At 55.4% G+C, this 17,867-nt stretch overlaps 1 protein-coding gene across 1 annotated transcript in view; it reads right to left on the reverse strand.

Moving 5' to 3' along the window:
* Nucleotides 1-90: 90 nt before the first annotated feature.
* LAPTM5 (lysosomal protein transmembrane 5) overlaps nt 91-17,867 on the reverse strand; it is a 23,216-nt gene continuing 5,439 nt past the window's right edge. The window contains exons 2-8 of the mRNA XM_059376937.1: nt 8,644-8,737; nt 7,877-7,953; nt 6,242-6,373; nt 5,436-5,558; nt 3,721-3,816; nt 1,701-1,793; nt 91-459 (exon numbers count right to left, since the gene is read on the reverse strand). Coding sequence (XP_059232920.1) covers nt 370-459; nt 1,701-1,793; nt 3,721-3,816; nt 5,436-5,558; nt 6,242-6,373; nt 7,877-7,953; nt 8,644-8,737 — 705 coding nt within the window. The 3' untranslated portion in view covers nt 91-369. The remainder of the gene's footprint in view (nt 460-1,700; nt 1,794-3,720; nt 3,817-5,435; nt 5,559-6,241; nt 6,374-7,876; nt 7,954-8,643; nt 8,738-17,867) is intronic.

Consider the following 17,867-nt stretch of genomic DNA (forward strand, 5'->3'; position numbering starts at 1 on the left):
TGCACTGAGAAGCATGCTTTTCATTTGTCAGCCACGTGGTTCCACAGGTCAAGTTCCACGTCCTTTAACCAAACCCACTGGGCTAAGAATGACAAATGGTTTAAACAGATGCTGGGGCCGATCACAGTAAGCCAAGAACTATTGGACCGAATTTCCGAGAGACTCAAGGAGTCCTTCAGCCTGAAGTTGACCCAGTTGTGAGCCTCCCCCAGGCCCACGGGAAAAGCAGGCCAGCGAGGGGGACACAAGCGGGTTGTCCTGAAGTCAGCCGGGTGATTCACCCGGGACCACCAGGGGCCACCAAAGCAGAGAAGCAGATTACAAGACAGCTCCACTCCTCCCAGCATGGAGGCTGGGGCCTGGCGGGTGTCACACTTCTGAGTAGGGGGGCGGTGCTGGGCCCCCATCCGGACTCTTGTATGGTAGAGACACCGCTTCCTCGTAGGACGGCAGGACCACCTGTGAGCAAGAGAGATGGGAGCTGAGGACTGGCCAGAAGGAACCAGGATCCCAACCTGGAGTCAAGAGGCTCCAGCCCCGACCTCTGACAAAATGGATGATGGTGATACCAGCACACCTTGGGGACATCCTACACTAGACACGGCATGCCCGAGACAGGTGCACTGTCTATTTCTACAGGGGACAGACTTCCTTCTGCCTGCCCAGCTTCAAGTCCTTGTGTGGTGTTAACAAAGCACCATTTTCCCTGGAAGAACCTTTTCCATCCACATGCTTTCAGAAAACTTGGTCCCACCCCTCAGATCCAGAGTGGGACATGTGACCTGAGTGTGGTCACTCAGAGAAGAATTTCGTCCTCTCTGGCTAACATCAGTGGTTTGAGGATAGCTTGTGAGCCAAGCTGGTCCCTGAGACATGCTCCTGGGCCTTTCTGCTGGGGTTGCTAAGAGGGTGGGGGATGTCAGCCTAGGGTTTTTGGCAGTCACTTTGCCACCATGAGGAAAGCAGAGTCAAGAGATGGAGAGGATGAGGTCACACCCAGGTGACCAACCTCACAGCCAGCCTCTGTGAGCCAGACCTACATTGGACCTTCAAGTTCTGGGAGCTAATAAATTCCTTTTTTTCACATAAGTCAGATTGAGTTGGGTTTCTGCCACTTGCAACCAAAAGGGTCTTGACTAATACAATCCCCATTTTATAGATGAGGAAAGTGACACCAAAAATTTAAACCAGCTGCTCTTTTCCCATGATGTATTCAATGAGCTACTTCTAAGTGTACCTCATCCCTCCACCTAGAAGGTCCCTTCCCTTTCCCAGCTAACTTGTATCAGCTGAGAGTCTAAGACTTGGACAAGTATCACCCATTCCAGGAAGCCTTCCCTGATACCCCAGGTGAAGCCAGGTACCTCCTCAATGTTTCCCTTTCCCCCATACTTCACACTGCGTTGCTATCAGAGCTCTGTGTCTGGATTTCTTGTGGGTTCTACAGTCCCCTAGGATGGGGTGGCATCTGCTTTCTTTGTACCCTCACGGTTGGATGCAAAGCAAACAATGAGGCAGAAATGGTGAATGCATGAATGAAGGAATAAATCCTAGACTATCAGAGCCAGAAGAGATCTCCACATTTCTTCTGGTCCAATCATCTCACAAGGGGAGAAACCGCAACCCAGGAAGGGAGAGAGACCTGCCCTTGGGGACACAGGGATTGGCAAGGCTGAGATTTGATCCCCCACCGGGCTGACCTTCTGCAGCATCTTGGAGCCGCTCCTCTCCTCAGCCGAGTTCACGTACTTCATGAATTTGTAGCATCTCCACACGCACTTGAACATGTAGACCTGGAGAAAGAGCCAGATCAGACAATGCTTTGCTGACCGTCCTCACTGCCCCGGCAGGCCTGGGACAGATGCAGGCACTTCCTGGGCAGCCCCAGCTCAACCCAGAAGGTGACATCTGGCTACTGCGCTCAGCTCCCTGTCCCAGAGCAGGGTTACCTCACCTGCTGGTCCCAGGTGTTCTGAATATAGTTCTTTCCACGCACCCCCCCAACGACCTCGTGCAGAAGGGGGCTTTGGGGGACTTCGGGCCCCCCTCCAGCCTCCCGGCAATGGTCCTGCAAATTGTTCTTCTCTACCCCATTGGGGCTAGAAGCTCACCACCTCCTGAGATGGCCGATGATGTAAGCAACTGCTTTCTCTTAGCAGTGGTTGTAAGTTAAGGGGGGATTTTCAGGGTGGGGAGGGAGGCCCCCAGGGGCCTGTCAAAGGAACAATAACCTATATAGGTCTCTGCCCCCGGTGCCTCCTAAGAAATGAGGGTGGGCCCTGTCTTCTGAGATTTCTCTTATCTTATGGAACCCCATGATGGAAACTCAAGAGGCAGGAATAAATAAAATGAATTATAAAAGAAGGAAGTAGGAGGCAGGTGAGGGAGGGTGACCAGTGAAACAGAGTGAGGAAGAGAGAAAACTTCCCCCAAAGGCAGATAAAGAACTGGAGGGGCAAGGGAGACAGAGCTGTGCGCTGGGCCCTGGGGACTGGCTCTGCAGGAGGGTATAGGATGTCAAACCACCACCCCCCCACCCCACCCCACACTGGCTCCTTGAATCCTTCAGGAAAGTTCTCACTGAACTTCAATGAAGCCCTTGGGCTAGGCCCATCCTTTGAGGATGGCTCAGAGGGGGGAAGTTCCGTTTCCAGGCTGGCAACAGATGACAGCAGAAGCTGCTCAGGGCGCCAGAAAAATCAGGCAGCGACACCCAGTTACACCCACACATACACAGAAAGATTGAGAAGAAATGCGCCCCAGTATCAGGGGTGCTTGTCTCTGAGTGGTGGTGGGTCGTGAGCTGATTGCCTTCTTTCTGCTCATCTGTAGTTTCCAAATTTCTACGATGATCCTACTTTACTTTCACAGTCAGAAAAGAACACTCTTGAAAGCCTTTCCTTCTGCTGAGTTGACATCAGCCTCCCCAGAGCTTTGGGACACAGCCTCCAGGCCTGGCCTCTAGAATCCCCATGAGAGTCCTTTTGGTATTTGAAAACCCTTCAGTCATCTCTTTCCAAGCTGAATTGCCCTGGTTTCCTTGACTCCCTCAGATGGAAGAGTGTTCTTACCTCTCCTCCCTCCTGGTTGTGTGGCTATTAACACTCTCCAATTTGTCCTCTCTCTCTAAGAATGGGGGACCTGACATGGGACTCTATCTTCTGGGCTTGACCCCCTCAGAGAGGAATTAAACTATTCCCCTCCCTCCTTCATACGACCAAACCTCTAGTAATGTGACCTCAGGACCCATCTTTACTTTGGTGCCTGAATCTTATAAAACTGTGACAGGGACAAAGCAATATTAATTTTGTCCCTTTCACAGATGAGACCTAAAGCCCAGAGAGAAGTGACTCAGAAGGCAACCAAACAGCTAGCAAGGGGAGAGCTGGAACTCATATTCAAGATTTTCTGAATCTGATTTCAGACAGAACAGCTCCCCCTTCCCTGGATCAGGGTCTCTCTGGGTTACACAGTAAGTCTCTGATACTCGAACGCAGTGGTCTTCCCTGAAGCCCCCTCCCCCTCAATGCAGTGTCCCCAAGGATCCCAAGTGGGGTCCAAGGAGCTGGTGGGGGAGGGTTGGAGGAAGAAGCCAAGAGCAAGTTGGGCAGCAGCGGGAGACAGTGGAAGACTTCCCTGCCTCCTAACAGTCTGGCATGGGAGGGCCTGGGCAACGCAGGCTCCCCACCCTCCCCAGGGCCGTGTCGGGGGGCCTCTCACCTTCAGGATGAGGACGGTGATGAAGGTGATGGAGAAGATGATCATCATCTTGATAAACTGGCTGTAAGCCACACCCTCCTGGCTGGGGAGGTAATTCTGCAACAGATTTGGGGGCCGCATCAGTGCTTCTGCCCACAAGGAACCGTTCCAGGGTCCACTCGTGGAAGAATGAGACCATGTGGTACAACCGCTGTCCCAGCTGACCCCTACCAGGGCCCTAGGAGACAGGCACTCCGTACCATCAGTCCCCCGCGGCAGGCGAGTAAACCAAGGGAAGCAGGTGCAGTGGCTACCCGCTCAGTTGGCTCTTCCCTGGCTGGACCCCCCCGGCCCCCAGCAGCCACAGGCCCGTCTCTAGAGGCTAGGCTCACTGACAGAACCACCCTGTCCCCACACACGTGTGGGGCACGCCACAGCCACGCCAGCCAGCCATCTTGGGAATGGCCCCTCCAGAGCTAGTCAAGCCCTTGGCGTCCACAGCCCCATCCCCATGTCAGGGGGCGGGAGGGACCTCATGAGAGACACTGAGTGCAAATGACCCAGCTGAGCCACTCCCAGATTCCTGGCTCTCAGCAACTGTGAGATGGCAGTTGTGCATGGTTTCAAGTCACTAGGTTTGGGGACAATATGTTAGACCACTATAAAAAATGAATATTATTTTTTTCCCTTAGAGAGAGTCTTTATTATGTTTATCTGAGTGTGTGTGTGTGTGTGTGTGTGTGTTCTTATCATGGACATCCTTAATTTCTTCAACTCAGATATCTCATTGATTCAAGAATCTCATCATGTCTGAAGAGTATATGTAGAATTAAAGCCTGAACTTCACAAAATCACTTACTCTGTTGCCACAATGATTTCTAAGGTCGAGAATGAGATTGTGGGTTGTGTTTTGTTTCTGTTACGCTTATCCACACTTTGGAGTGAAATACTAAATCCAACATTAAACCAAAACATGGGATTATACGAAAGATGATGCAAAAATGCGAATTCTCAAAATTCGAAATTTCAGAATTCGGAATTTCAAAAATGCGAAAGGCCCTACCTGAACAGTGACATTCTTTTGCAAGGCTGGCATGTGGGAACAAGTTGTATAGGTAACACGTGAGACTGGAAATCAACCTGTCATATCAGAATGCTTCTGTAGTTTTTCATGTATTGTATGTGCGGTTACACTGATAATCACGCCAGGGATAATTACATCCTTTAGTGGTGTTAATTTGGGGATTTGCAAAAATCTGAGGACGCATCTTTATAAAAGCCAGGCTACTTTATCATTGATCAAGGGTTGTAGAGAAAGGACCTGAGGCAGTCATCTGGTCCTCTTTAGTTATACAGGGTAGTGCTCTGAAATCGTGCAGAGAAGCCTCAAGGGCCATCTTGAGATGTGTTGAGTGCCGCCTTTCTCCATGAATTTTTTAAAAAAATGAATATTATTTCTGCGATGCAATTCACACCACAAGGTTCCCTCTTGGATCAGGCAAGGCCGTCCCTGAAGTCACAGGTCTGCCTGCTTCTTCCCTTAGTCTCACGCGCTCCTCTCTCCCCTTTTCGAGGGTCTTCCTGAGAGCTCTCCCTCAGTCAGGTACTCACACAAGAACCCTCTCCACCGGCTCTACCTCTAAGGAACCCAGCCTAAGCACAAAGGCACAGAGAGGAAGCAGCTCGCTCAAGAGTACAGAGCCAGTGATGGGGGCGGGCCCCCAGCCCACACTCACCATGTGGTTCATGGCCTTGAAGTTGAGATAGGTGGGTACTTCCATGTAGGAGCTGCAGAGGGTCAGGATGCTCAGGCAAAAGTCGAGCAGCTGCAGGGTCATCAGTGGGACCTTGGAGGGGCCCTTGAGGGCAAAGGCAGGAAGGAGACAAACCAGCAATGAAGCCCTAAGCCAGAGGTCCCTGTGCTGTTCGACACAGTCAGCCAGAGACACCAGGGAATTTCTAACCCACAGGACCCAGAAAGAAACAGATGCCCATTGTTGAGACATCCCGCCGAGGGCTGGCAGCGGGACCTGGGCTCCAACCAGGGCCTCTTGATGCCCAGCCCAGGACCAGCAATTCAATCTCTTCCAGGACAACAGTTAGGGAAATTCTGAAAAGTAACTTTTGGGGAGCTGAGGCAGGGATCAACACCTCCATCATGGGCATCTCCCCTATGGATGTTCATAGTTGGCTTTAATCAACTTTATCTTCCTTCTCTCCACTTGGTTACAGAGGAGGGACAAAGCGGGGTCTGGGCACGGAAGTGGGCATGTGCCCTTTCCTGCTGTGTAAACTCAGACGGCTGGTATTAGCCAAGTCCCCACAACGTGCTGCCTGCCCTGTATATACTGTCCTCTCTTAATGACCCCAACACATGGGGATGGGGAACCCTCACAGGTGCATTTTACAGAGGAAGAAAGCTGACCTGATTTGATGGGGTTTGGGCTTATCAACAAGGGAGGGCCCAGGGGACAGAGCCCTCCTGCCACACACACCCCCAGGCTGGCCGGCTGTGGGACGTGGAGCAGGGCTGGGTACTCACCACCCAGCTGCTCTTGGAAGTGAAGTTGAGGAAGGCGGGCAGCTCAATGTAGGAGCCCAGCAGGGTGAGCAGACACAACAGGTAGTCCATGATTTGCAGGGACAGGAAGGGCAGCAGGTACTTCTCCCGGTTCTAGAAGATAGGCTCAGCACTATCAGGGAGTCCCCCACAGCCTGAGGTCCCCATGTGCCTCCCCCCAACCTCATTAGAAGCTCCCTTCCGTCCCTGGGTAATATGGCCCTCTCCCAAATCCTCCCCTCCTGACTGGGCCCAGGTCATTCCCAGTGGACCCACATCCCTTCCCCTGAAGGAGGTTCTGGAATGCGGAGAATGTAAGACCCAGACCCTGAATGCCAGGCGTCTTGGTGTCCCCAGAGACACGGAGATAAGTGCCCCTGGGCCTCCAGAAGCAGCCAGGACAGCCTTCAAGAACCCAGCCAGGAAGGGCTTTGTGTCCATTTTACAGATGGGAACATGTCAGAGAGGACTTCCTGGAGGTGGGGACGCTGAGGCTTGATCTGGAAAGAACCATGAAGGAAACGGGGAGGGTATTGGAGACAGAAGGGCCAACATAAGCAAAGGTCTAGTGAGGGGGAGGGAAGGCCACACGGCTTTGGTGGTGGGACCCTCCTCTGTGTGGACCGCTCTTGGGGTGTTTGGTCACGGTCAGAGGCCCTTGGTGGCCAACACTGAAGGTCCTCTCCTTCAACTTCAAGCAAGGGACGACTGTGACCAGTGTGAGTGCTCATGAACCCACCCTTGGGGACAAAATCACAGAAGAGTGGTTTTGTGGTTTCTCAGGTGGCTGTCTAAAATCACTCAGGAGGCAGCCGAAAGAGCCAAGACTCAGTCTCAGGACCTTCTGGAACCCTGGTCCACTTTCCTAGCTGGATCACACCCGGCTCTGCACGAGGTACAATTGCCCCCTGGGGCACAAAGCTTCCATAAGGATGCCATTGGCTCAGGGAGCGATGGGGGCAGGGCGGGCAAGGGGCATATATTCCAAACAGCCCCTGCTCCTTCCTTGCCCCACGCTGCTGGCTTGTGAGTGCCGGGCCACCAGCTCCCCAGGGAGGACACTCTTGCTGGGTCCTGCTCCGGTGGCTCTGTGTTGAGGCCCTGGCTTCCTGCCCCCTGGGGGCCAAGGGACAGCCCGGTTCCTCTTCACAGAAGCCTGAGCCACAGCCTCTCTCTCTCTCTCTCTCTCACCAGCTCGCTGGGTGGAACTGAGCCTGACGCATCTACCCTCCCCTAGTCTGGTTCCTCTCCCTGATTACGAAACCCACTGCTCTCTCCCCTTCCCACACCTTAAAATGACCCCTTCCTCTTCTCACTCATGTGTGTCACCAGCTGGTATGACCGAAGTATCCATGTGCCTGACCCTACACTTGGGTTGGGGGGGGGGGGGTCTGCGTCAAAGTATGGAAACGAGGCTTTCCAAACTGCAAGAGAGCGTAAAAATCTCTAGGGTGCAGGGCGAAGGGGGGCGGTCTCCCAAAACACCCGCCTCCCACCCTCTTGGTGGCCATTGCTGCCCACCCAGCAGGTGTGAATGGGGGTTGGCAGGAGGGTAGCTGGGGCTCCTGGCCAGCCCCCAGGCCCTGATTCCTATTCCCCTCCCCTACAAACCCTCACCTTGACCACTCCGATCAGCAGGCTCAAGCTGATGGCAAAGAGCATGGTGATGAGCAGGAAGCTGGAGACCAGGTTAGCTGGAAAGCAAGGAGGGCAGTGAGGAGCTCCGAGGTGACCCCAGGAACCCCAGGCGGGTTCCGAGGACCACATTTTGGGAACCACTGGTGTGGGGGCTGTGACAGTGAGGAGTGAGCTCAGACCCTGCCCTCCTGCTGTTCTCAGTCTTGGGGGACTACGGAGATAGCAAAAGAGCATTTGGGGTAATATGGGATGCAGGGTGGGAGAGTGGCCCGGGTCTGCTTTAGCCAGGGAGAGGCCGGGGAAGGCTTCTCAGGAGGTAGCCCGTGAGCTGAGTGACCGGGAGTCCAAGCAGCTGAGACGGGGCTGAGCTCGGTGTGGTCTACACAGCAGAAGCAGGGAGCGAGGGGGTGCTGCAACCCAGAGCCAGAGAGGCCAGTGGGGGCGGGATCCCACCATGGGGAGTTTCTGTCTCATTCCAGGGTGGTGGGCAGTCACTGACGGATGTCATCAGGACAGTCCTGCTGTCACCTTCCTAAGGCAGTTGGGTTTGCAAAGCACTTTCCTCTCTGTTCTCACACCTAGAGACTTGGGTGGAGACAGGTCTCTGCTTGCAGAGGAAAGACCTGTGGCTGAGAAGGAAAGAGGCAGGGCAACTAACCCCAGCCCATCTGCCCAGAGCCAGGGCCCCTCTCCGCACCTGCTCTCCCCACACCTGCCCCTCCCGCTCCAGAGTCCCCAGGACCTACCGAGCCAGAGGTAGCCCTTCTGCCACACCTTGCAGGTCATCTTGCCGTGGACCACCTCCACTGAGTGCTCGATGAACAGCAATACACTCATAATCTGAGGGCAGACAGAACATCCATCAGTGGGGCCTGTACAGATCCACCCCTGCTCCCTCCCCCCACAGAGGGCTGGGTCTATGGAGCACCCTGAATCAAGTGTGGCCTATACACATAGACGGCTCAAGCTTTCTTCCTTTTCTCAGTTATGTGAGCTTAGCCAAGCTGCTCAGCCTCTCTGTGCCTCAGTTTTTCCATCTGTAAAATGAGGCTAATGCCTATAGCTACCTAAGAAGAGTGAGTGAGGATATCCCAGGAGAGCACTTAGAACCACACCTGGTTCTCAATAAAACAATAACTGTGACTACTGAAGGTCAAGTTTGGAGGGCGAGCGTCTGAGGGCTCCTACCAGTAACTGGGTCCCTCTTCTGCACCCCTTTTACCACAACGGGCTTTGGGCATTTCAGGATCTTGGTCAGAGTTTCTGGGCAGCATAGAGCTCTAGATTCTTGGAATTACCCACAGAGGCGTGGCAGCACCTGACCCATGACTCCCCAGGGAGCCCTGCCAATTCTATCCCCCATGGCCCTTCAATGTCCCCATCTGCAAAATGCAGGTACTATAATACCTGCTTCGTAGGGTCATAGTGGGGCAGGGTGGAATCATTCACTTAAAGTAGCTCTGCTCACTATAATGATTGCTGTTATCCTCCGTGGAAGGTAGGTTCCAGGCAGGGAAGGCTTATGTCTCTCTTGTTCACTGGCCTAGCTACTGTGTTGGATGGATGGATGGATGGATGGATGGATGGATGGATGGATGGACAATGAATATACCCTATCCAAATCTGACAGACCTTAGTGTTGTGGCCCTGGTGACAACAGGAGTCTAGCCACAAATTTGAAAAGACCTCGGAAGTCACCTTGCCTGTGCCCTCTGCCATCAGACACAGGACTCCTTTAAGTACGTCCAGCCAGGGGAACTCCCAGTCTTCTGTGTGTCCACCCCCTTGCAGCAAGCCTTCTGCCCCTCCCCCACCACTGCACACCCACAATTCTCCAGACACCGTCTGGCTGCGCTGAGAATCACAAGACTATCTCCTTCCTTGCCGTGGATGCCCTACCTCTTTTAATATAGCCGAAGTTTACATTGGCTTTCTGGGTGGCCCTGCACTAGTAACTCGTGCTTAGCTGACAGGCAACAAAACACCCACCATCTGTTTTCCCCTTGCTCACTGTGTGAGGGTTTTTTAGCTCAGACACGGGTCTCAATTTGTCTTCCTGCCATGTTACATTCTGCTCAGGGGGCACAAAGGGACAGCACGGAAGAGTGATGAAGAGCTGAGCTCCAGAGTCAGAGAGAGATGGTGCTGAACCTGGGTCCATATGTGACCTTGGGCAAGTCATTTCACATCTCTGAGTTTTCTCATCTGGAAACTGGCAATCACTGGATTTAGGAAGGAATAAATTGTATTGTGTTTATAAAGCACTGAGCCCGAGGCCTGCAGTGAGCGTTCAGCAAACACAATCTGCTTTTGGCTCCTGTGAGCTTATAGGGGGTCGTGGAACGGACCAAGAGCAGGGTGCCGGGGGGTGGACAGCGAGCTCGATCTAGCTGCCCCATCTACCTGGTACAGGGTGAACCAAAAACGCTTTGTTTCACCAAAAAGTTTGAGATCAGCCCCAAGGGGAAGGCAGATGCTGTGGGGGCTGTGGCTGGCACCCACAGGAAGTAGCCGCAAAAGAGAAAAACCACTTCCTTAGCCCCTGAAGCCTGAGGCTCCAGCCCCTCTCTTCCCCAATTTCACCTTTAATGAGGGAAGGAGGGAGGGAGGCAGATGACAGGTCCATCCAGGACACAACAGGACACCCTGCGAGGGGGTGAGCTCCCCATCCCTGGGGGTGTGTGAGCAGAGCACCAATAAGATGCAGCTGCGCTTAGAAGGGCACATGAGTATCTACCAGGTGTGGCAAGAGAAGACTCTGGAAGTCCCATGAATCCAGAACTGTCGGAGATCTGGAACGAAGCTCAGAATCAGACAATCCCAAGCTCCCAGCTGCTTGAAAGGGTCTCTGCCCACTTATCTTCTAAGCACCCTCTGTTTGTTTGATAAGCTCAGCTTGCCCAAGGACATACGGCAAGTTGCGGACACCATGGAGACTGGAGTCTAAGTCCCCCAGGGGTGTCCTGGTGTCTTTGCACACACCCCACTCCCTGAAACACCTCGGAGCCCCCGCTAGCCAGTACCCCAGAGTGTGCGGGTATTTCGATCATGCACCTATATCAGTAAAACCTTTTGAACACACTCCTCTATATTTCTTTCTTTCAAAATTATATGCGTGTGCTACTGTTCTGTTATTACCAACATCACACACACACACACACACACACACACACACACACACACACACAGAAGTTACTAAAGAACGTAGTTGAAAAGTGGAAATTCTAATACTGTCCTCCCGGGCCCCCCCCCCCCATCATCTCAGGCATCACCCCCCTTTGGAGACCAGTGCTAACCCACAGCTGTCCGCAGCCCCTAAATTCGGGCCCTAAACGTCTCTCCCAGCCCTGCCACGGCACCTGTCATCCTGCCATTAGCATCCCAGCTACCCCCACCCCCCCACCCCACCGTATCCCGTGACCCTGAGCAAGGGAGGGAAGGGGAGGGACCCCGGTACACCCTGACTAAGGTGCGCTGCCCTCACGTCCCAGTGATCCTCCCAGAACAAGCCAAGGGACTATTGTGAATACTCCCACCCCCATTTCACAGACCAGGGAAGCAAGGCTCAGAGAGGGCCAGGGACTTGTCTGTGGCCTCCAGCTGGTAATGGGTAGGGCCAGGATTCAAGCCCAGGCCAACAAGCCCTAGATTTGACACCTTCCGCTATCCTTCCAGCACCTCCCAGCCTCTGGCCTCTGCCCGATACCTGGCCCCCTTCCCCGCTCCCATGCCGGCGCCCTGGCTGAGTCAGAGGGGCACCACGCCCTCCTCCCCCCACAGCTTGTTCCCAGGGCAGCAGGGGCAAGAAATCATCCTCCTTTTGTACAAACCCCTTGGGTTTAAAACCAGGCTCAGCCTTTCCTCCATTTCTCCTCCCGACAGTCCTGGAAGGGGAGAGAGAGATTTCTGTTCCCATTTGCCAGATGAGAACCCTGAGGCCCATAGAAGGCAGGCACCAGCCCCAAGTCTCAGAGCCAGGCAACCTCAGCATCAGCCTCAGACCCTCTGCTGGCCCCCTAACCTTTGGCAGAAGACACCAGCCTCAATCCAGGAGAAAGATAGGAGTCTCGCCTCCCTAGAAGATGGGATGGAAAGTTACTGATATTTTTTGAGTACCTATTGTGTGCTCAGACCTGCACACACAGGCTTATATCAGTCTCCCAAAACCTTGCAAGAGAAGCAATATTTCCCCCATTTTACAGATGAGAAAACAGAGGCTAAGAGAGGAGAAGTCACATGGCCCAGCAGGCATCTGAACCCTGGAGCCTGTGCCCCTAAGGCTCCACCCAGGGCTGAGTGGTCTTGCCAACCAACTGCCTACTCCCCCGCCAGGCAGCTCTAGACACCACCACCACCACCCCTTCTCAGGACCCGGCAGCTGGGACACGAGACCACCCTCTGCCTCCCAGCTCCCAGTGGGCCAGTTCCCAGTTCAGCCCCACCTTCAGTTTACCTGCTCTGGTCAATGAGGACAAACACTCCTGTTTGCACCCAGGGCCCCTAGGATGATTGAACTCCTGCAAACCATGCCCTCTCACCTCTAGGGCACCCAGGGTGGCCCGCCCGGAGATGCACCTTGCACATCAGAAGGCCCTCACCGCTCCACCCATGTCCCTGACCAAGAGGCTTTGTAGTTCTGGGAAACTAACTGGCTCACCTACAGTGCATGCTGGGAGAGGCCCAGAGCCCCCCAGCATCCAGATGTCCCAGGGCCCAGGCCCTCACCTGCCTCTCGCCCCACCCCCCACCCCTGTGAGTACCCACCAGGACAAAGAGCTGCCTTCTCCCGTGACCCACGACCTCTGGGGACAGGACAGGGCTCTTCTCCTCCCACAAGCCTGGGAAACAGCAGCCACTCACCACCCTCTCCTCCAGCACAGCGTCTCTCTCTGCCTTCCCTCTGCAGCATCGAGGTCATGCAGAGTAGAGCTAGGGTGTATGGGTCAGGTGGTCCCGGGCCCGACCCAAGCTCTGTGCCCCTGAGCAAGCCACTAACCTCTCGGAGCCTGTCTCCTCGTCTGGGGAATGGGGACAATAACCAGACCTGCCTCGTAGGGCTGCTGTCAGGTCAAAGGACAAGCTAGCATGGAACCAGGCATACAGCTTGTGCTCCATAAACGAACACGTTGGTCAGGATTCATTAATCTGCATAGATATTCGTTCACTCCTTCTGTTTGTTCATCTGGTAAATACTCTTGGAGCACATACTGGCTCCAGGCTCTATCCAGAGAAACCACTGACCCTGGCCTGGCCTGCAGGTGTCGTGGACCCTGGGGAAACCACAGGTCACCAGTGTGTTCAGTGCCATAACAAAGGACACGAGGAGGACCATGGGCCCCTGATGAGGGAGTGATCACCACCATCTGGAAGACTCAGGAAGGCTTTCACAAATAGGAAAAGTCCGAGCAGGGTATTGAGGGATAAGTAGGAGTTTCTCAACAGAGAAGAGAAAAAAAGCATTCCAGGAAGAAGGAACACCATATGCAGAGGCCCAGAGGCTGAGAGGGCAACTCCAGGGAAACCCACAGGCAGGAATGCCTCTCCCTGAGGGAGGGAACATTCCCAGTGTGCCACTGAGCCCCAGGACAACGCAGTGACCAGCCCAGGTTCACGCGGGAAGTCTGCTGCAGAACCAGAATCAGCCTCAGTCCTGACACGGAGTCAGGGCTCAGGCGACAAGACCACATCCGTGGTGGCCAGGCTCAGCCCAGCCCGCCATCACCGCTGCTCTCCATTCCTCTTTTGTACCTCTTCCCTCTGCTTCTTCCCGGTTTCGGTTCCCATTCCCATCCCCAACTCGTCCCTTCTCTCTCAGTAACACGCACAACTTCCCAGAGCTCGGCAATGGGGCAAGTGGCCAGGAAGTCAGGAGAAGGCCTGTGGGTTTGCCTGGTGGTTCTGAGGAGCAGCCAACAGCTTGAATGAACTAGAGGCGGCAAAATCACGGAAGGTGGGAGACACGGGGGCACCCGTGAATATGGCCAGGGCCACAACAGCAGCGAAGCCCCAGCTGAGTGTGGACAAAATGTTGGCCGGGCGGGGCTGATGGGGGCGACCATGCTGGGAGGTGGGGGGCCATCATGTGGCTGGGTTGGGCCATCATGTGGCAGTGAATGTTTTGACGACAGGGGCAGCAATAATAGAGGTGACCATGTTTGTGACCGGGTAACAGACAAAAGGCGATAGACAGAACCCCAGTGGGCATGCTGGGAAGCCATGATGGACTGCCTTGATAATATGGCCGTGACATTGCTGCTGATGTTAGTGACAGCAGTGACATCTTGATATGACGACCACGACGACAATCATGGCGGTGGAGACACGAAATCCCCAATTCTAGGGCTCAAACACCACTCTCCAGTCCGAGGAGGTGGGCTCACCCTCTCTGACCTCTGGGGGCTCAGGACCCACCATCTCAGAAGAAGGTGGGCAGAGCCCCACCCTCTGAGATGCCAGGGGGTCCCCTTTACAGAGACCCACTCCTCGGTGAGCACCTACCAGGTGCCAGCCAATGCAGGACCCTTTCTGAGCCTTCCACTTTATTTGCTCCTGGCAAATCTACCAGGTCAGATTGTCCCCCCACTTACACTGGAGGAAAGCGGTGGGCGGGGGGGTGGGGGGATGGTGGTGCTCAGTATGACTTGGCAGAGGTTGCACAAGGAGCCAGGCCCGGGCATGTCCTCAACCCTTCCCCAACAGATAATGCAGTTTGCAAAATGGGAAGTGGGTCCCCAGGGCGCACACCCCTTCCTGCCCCTCTCCCTTTTCAGGGCCACCCCCACCCTGACCCTGTGTCCTCTGGCTCTGGTGGCCCAGCCACCCAAGGGTAGCAGCACATTTAAACCATTATCATCACCTTCGTCATCACACCCTCGCTGAAGCTCGTCTGCCCACCCTGTTTTCCCTGGGGGCCCCTGGCTTGTCTGGGGGCGGGGGGGATAAGAGAAGAGAACCAGACACACGAGCGTCAAGAGGAAACTCTCCTCCCCAGCCCCTCCTCACCAGCCCATACTTCCTGCAGACACTTATGAAGGCCAGGGCGGCGGGTGGGGGGGGGGGGCATTCCCTCACAGCATTATCTCCCCAGCCAACCCCAGGTACCATCTGCCCGGCCCTCTTGGAGGAGTCCGGGCTCTGCTGCCGCCCGGGGCCAGGCTGCCTGCTCTGCCCCAGAGCCGGCTCTCCTCCCCAACCCCCACCAAGGCTGTTGCTCTGCTCTCCTCGCCCCCACCCCTGCCCCTCCACTCTTCACTGACCCCTCCACCCGGCCAGGTTGCCTCTCTGGGCCTCAGTTCCCTCATCTGTGGAACAGAGGGAAGGATCCCTTGCCTCATGAGGTGGTCACAAGGAGCAGATGAGGTGACACGTATCTGCTACCAAAGACGGATCCACTCAGAAAGACGCACTGACCTGCAGAAGTGCTCGTGTGTGGTCGGCGAACCACAGCCCCCCACGGCCACTCTAACTATAACCTCCCCAGACTAGAAGCAAGCCTCCGCAGAAGGACAGGCAAATACATGGTGATATATTCAAACAGTGAAGTACCGTGGTGGGCCTTTGGAGGGGCTCAGGGTCATTCTCCAGGTTTGGCCAAAGCCCCCATCATCCTCCACTTCCTGGGTATCTGGGGACACACCGTGCCTCCAAACTATTCTCATAAGCCATCAATCCCCTCTTTACCTTCTGAGCGAGGCCACCCCCCTCCCTTGAGGGCTACTGCTAGCACGGGACAGGGCAGAGGCCAAGACCTCCTGGGGACACCCGCAGCCCTTCACCCTCAGCTCAGCCTCGTGAGAAAAGCTCTTCTCTCCCCATTGCTCCCCACTTTGCAGGTGAAACTGAGACACGTGGACTCCAAGTTTGGACGAGCCAGGCCCCCTGGCTCTTAGAGGCAACTCTTACCCAGTCACCGCCAAGAGGCGCACCCTCCCCACGAGGTCCGGACCAGGAGCCTGAGGCGGGGGTGGGGAGAGGGGGGCCGGGGGGGCCGGGGGGGCTCTCCTTCTTCCTCCACCACAGGCTGCCAAGTTGACTGGCCCCTCCAAGCTTCTGTCCTCTCCGGCCGAATGGAGGCTCCCAGGTTTGCTGCCATTTGTGGGGGTGTTCGTGAGGTACTGGGTGTGCCTCCACCTGGTTTCCTGTGAGTCTCAAAATGACCCTGCACGCTAGCGTCACTGACCCCCATTTGCCAGGGGAGGAAATTGAGGCTGGGCATGGGGGAGGGAGGCCCTGGGCTCACAGCAGGGCTAAGGGCTGGAAGGGCAGGGAGCCAGCACCTGCCCCTGCACAGCTTCATGCTCAGCTTCCTGCCTCATTAGGGCTTCAGGACTCTGTGTCACCTCCCCCCTCCCACCTCCATCCCCAAAGAGACCAGCGCAGGCCTCGCAGCAAGCACAGAGTGAAGTCTGGGTTCCGGGTCTGCTGCCTTGGGCTCAAACTAAAAGCTTCATTTCCTGGGGGAGCTCAGTGTCAAGGTGGTGACCGAGAAGCATCAGACCCCCCCCCAGACTCTGCCCTCCAGTCATGGGGCCCAGTCTGAACAGGAGGACCCCCTCCTCCCAGCTGGTGTCTCCCCAGCCTGAGGTCTGGCCTACCCTCTCCCACCTCACAGGGTGGAGACCTCCACCACTCAGCCCCCCAGGCCTGGTGGCACAGGAAATGTTCCACTTTGCCCCCAGGGGATCTAGCGCCCAGGCCGCAGTGGGTCCAGTGGGTCCAGCAGCCTCCACAAGTAGCTGTGTGGGCCTCCAACATTTCACAAGTTAGCTACATGTCCCAGAGATGAGAAGCGTAACTCAGGCCCAACTGGGCCCCCTGGGCCATGGCACTGGGGAGGAACCACAACTCCCCGACTACCCCTAGCGGCCTCTTCACACCTTCAGGAGGGGCACAGACCAAGGTCTTTCTGCCCCACATGGGGCATCAGGTGTGAAGGCAGAGGCCCTAACAGACTCTCATCTGGGGCTTTCCCCACCTGGCAATTGGGGCCTATTTTTAGGCCCTAAACAGATGAGATGAGCTTTCAAAGGTGTGTCTGTTCCCCCATCCCGCTCTGGGCCCCGGCTGGCAGCCCCTCACCCCAGTGGGGCCACACCAGCTCAATACCTCAAAGCAGTCACCCTTGAGGCAGGAATTGCTAGCCCTGGGTAGCAGATGAGGAAACTGAGGCCCCGACGGCAAAGGTGTCTGCTTACTCCGGGTCATATCACATGTTAGTGATGGAGACCGTGCTATGATTTTCAATCTCAAAATGGAACAGAAAGAAGAACCCCTGGGAGTCTGAGAAGGACAAATCAGGAGGGCTTCCTGCAGAAGGATGCTTCCTATGAGCTAGACCATAAATCAGAAATGAAGACTTGGGGAGGGAAGGATCTCCCAGACAGGCGGGCCACCCCCAGTCCACGGGCCAGGTAAGGAATTCATTTGTTCACCCACTGGTTCATTCCCCACACCTGTGTACTGGAAAGGGCGCCCCCAGAAAAAAAGCCGCTGTCTACCCTCTGGAGCCAGCCAGGAACCTTCCTGGCCCACTGCTTTCTCATCTCTAAAAGGAGAGGATTGGACCAAGCAGAGATCCATCCTCTGGGCTATGAAGCCTGAGAGAAATAAGAAACTCCATCCAGCCTCCCCCACTACTCCTCACAGCCATCCCTCCCTAACCCCCAGCTCTAGGAACATCTCAGTCTTCCAAACATCACAGAGCCTCTCCCTCCCCCGAGGCTTTGCTCAGGCTGCTCCCTCCCCAGCAGCCCCAAGCACACACCCGCTCATCCTAAGCACACCTCTGGCCTCCTCCAAGAAGCCGTTCCTGAATCCCCAACCTCCACTCCAGGACTGGGCTCAGGCCCCTCATCAGTGCGCCCGTGTCATCTACCATCACGCCTCTCCTTGAGCCCGGAGCCCCTGGAGGCACAGGCCATGGACGTGTCAGGCCCAGACCCGGGCCTGGGGCTCCTCTATTGACACACGC

This window comes from Mustela nigripes, chromosome 14 (assembly GCF_022355385.1).
Source record: "Mustela nigripes isolate SB6536 chromosome 14, MUSNIG.SB6536, whole genome shotgun sequence".
Lineage (NCBI taxonomy): Eukaryota > Metazoa > Chordata > Mammalia > Carnivora > Mustelidae > Mustela > Mustela nigripes.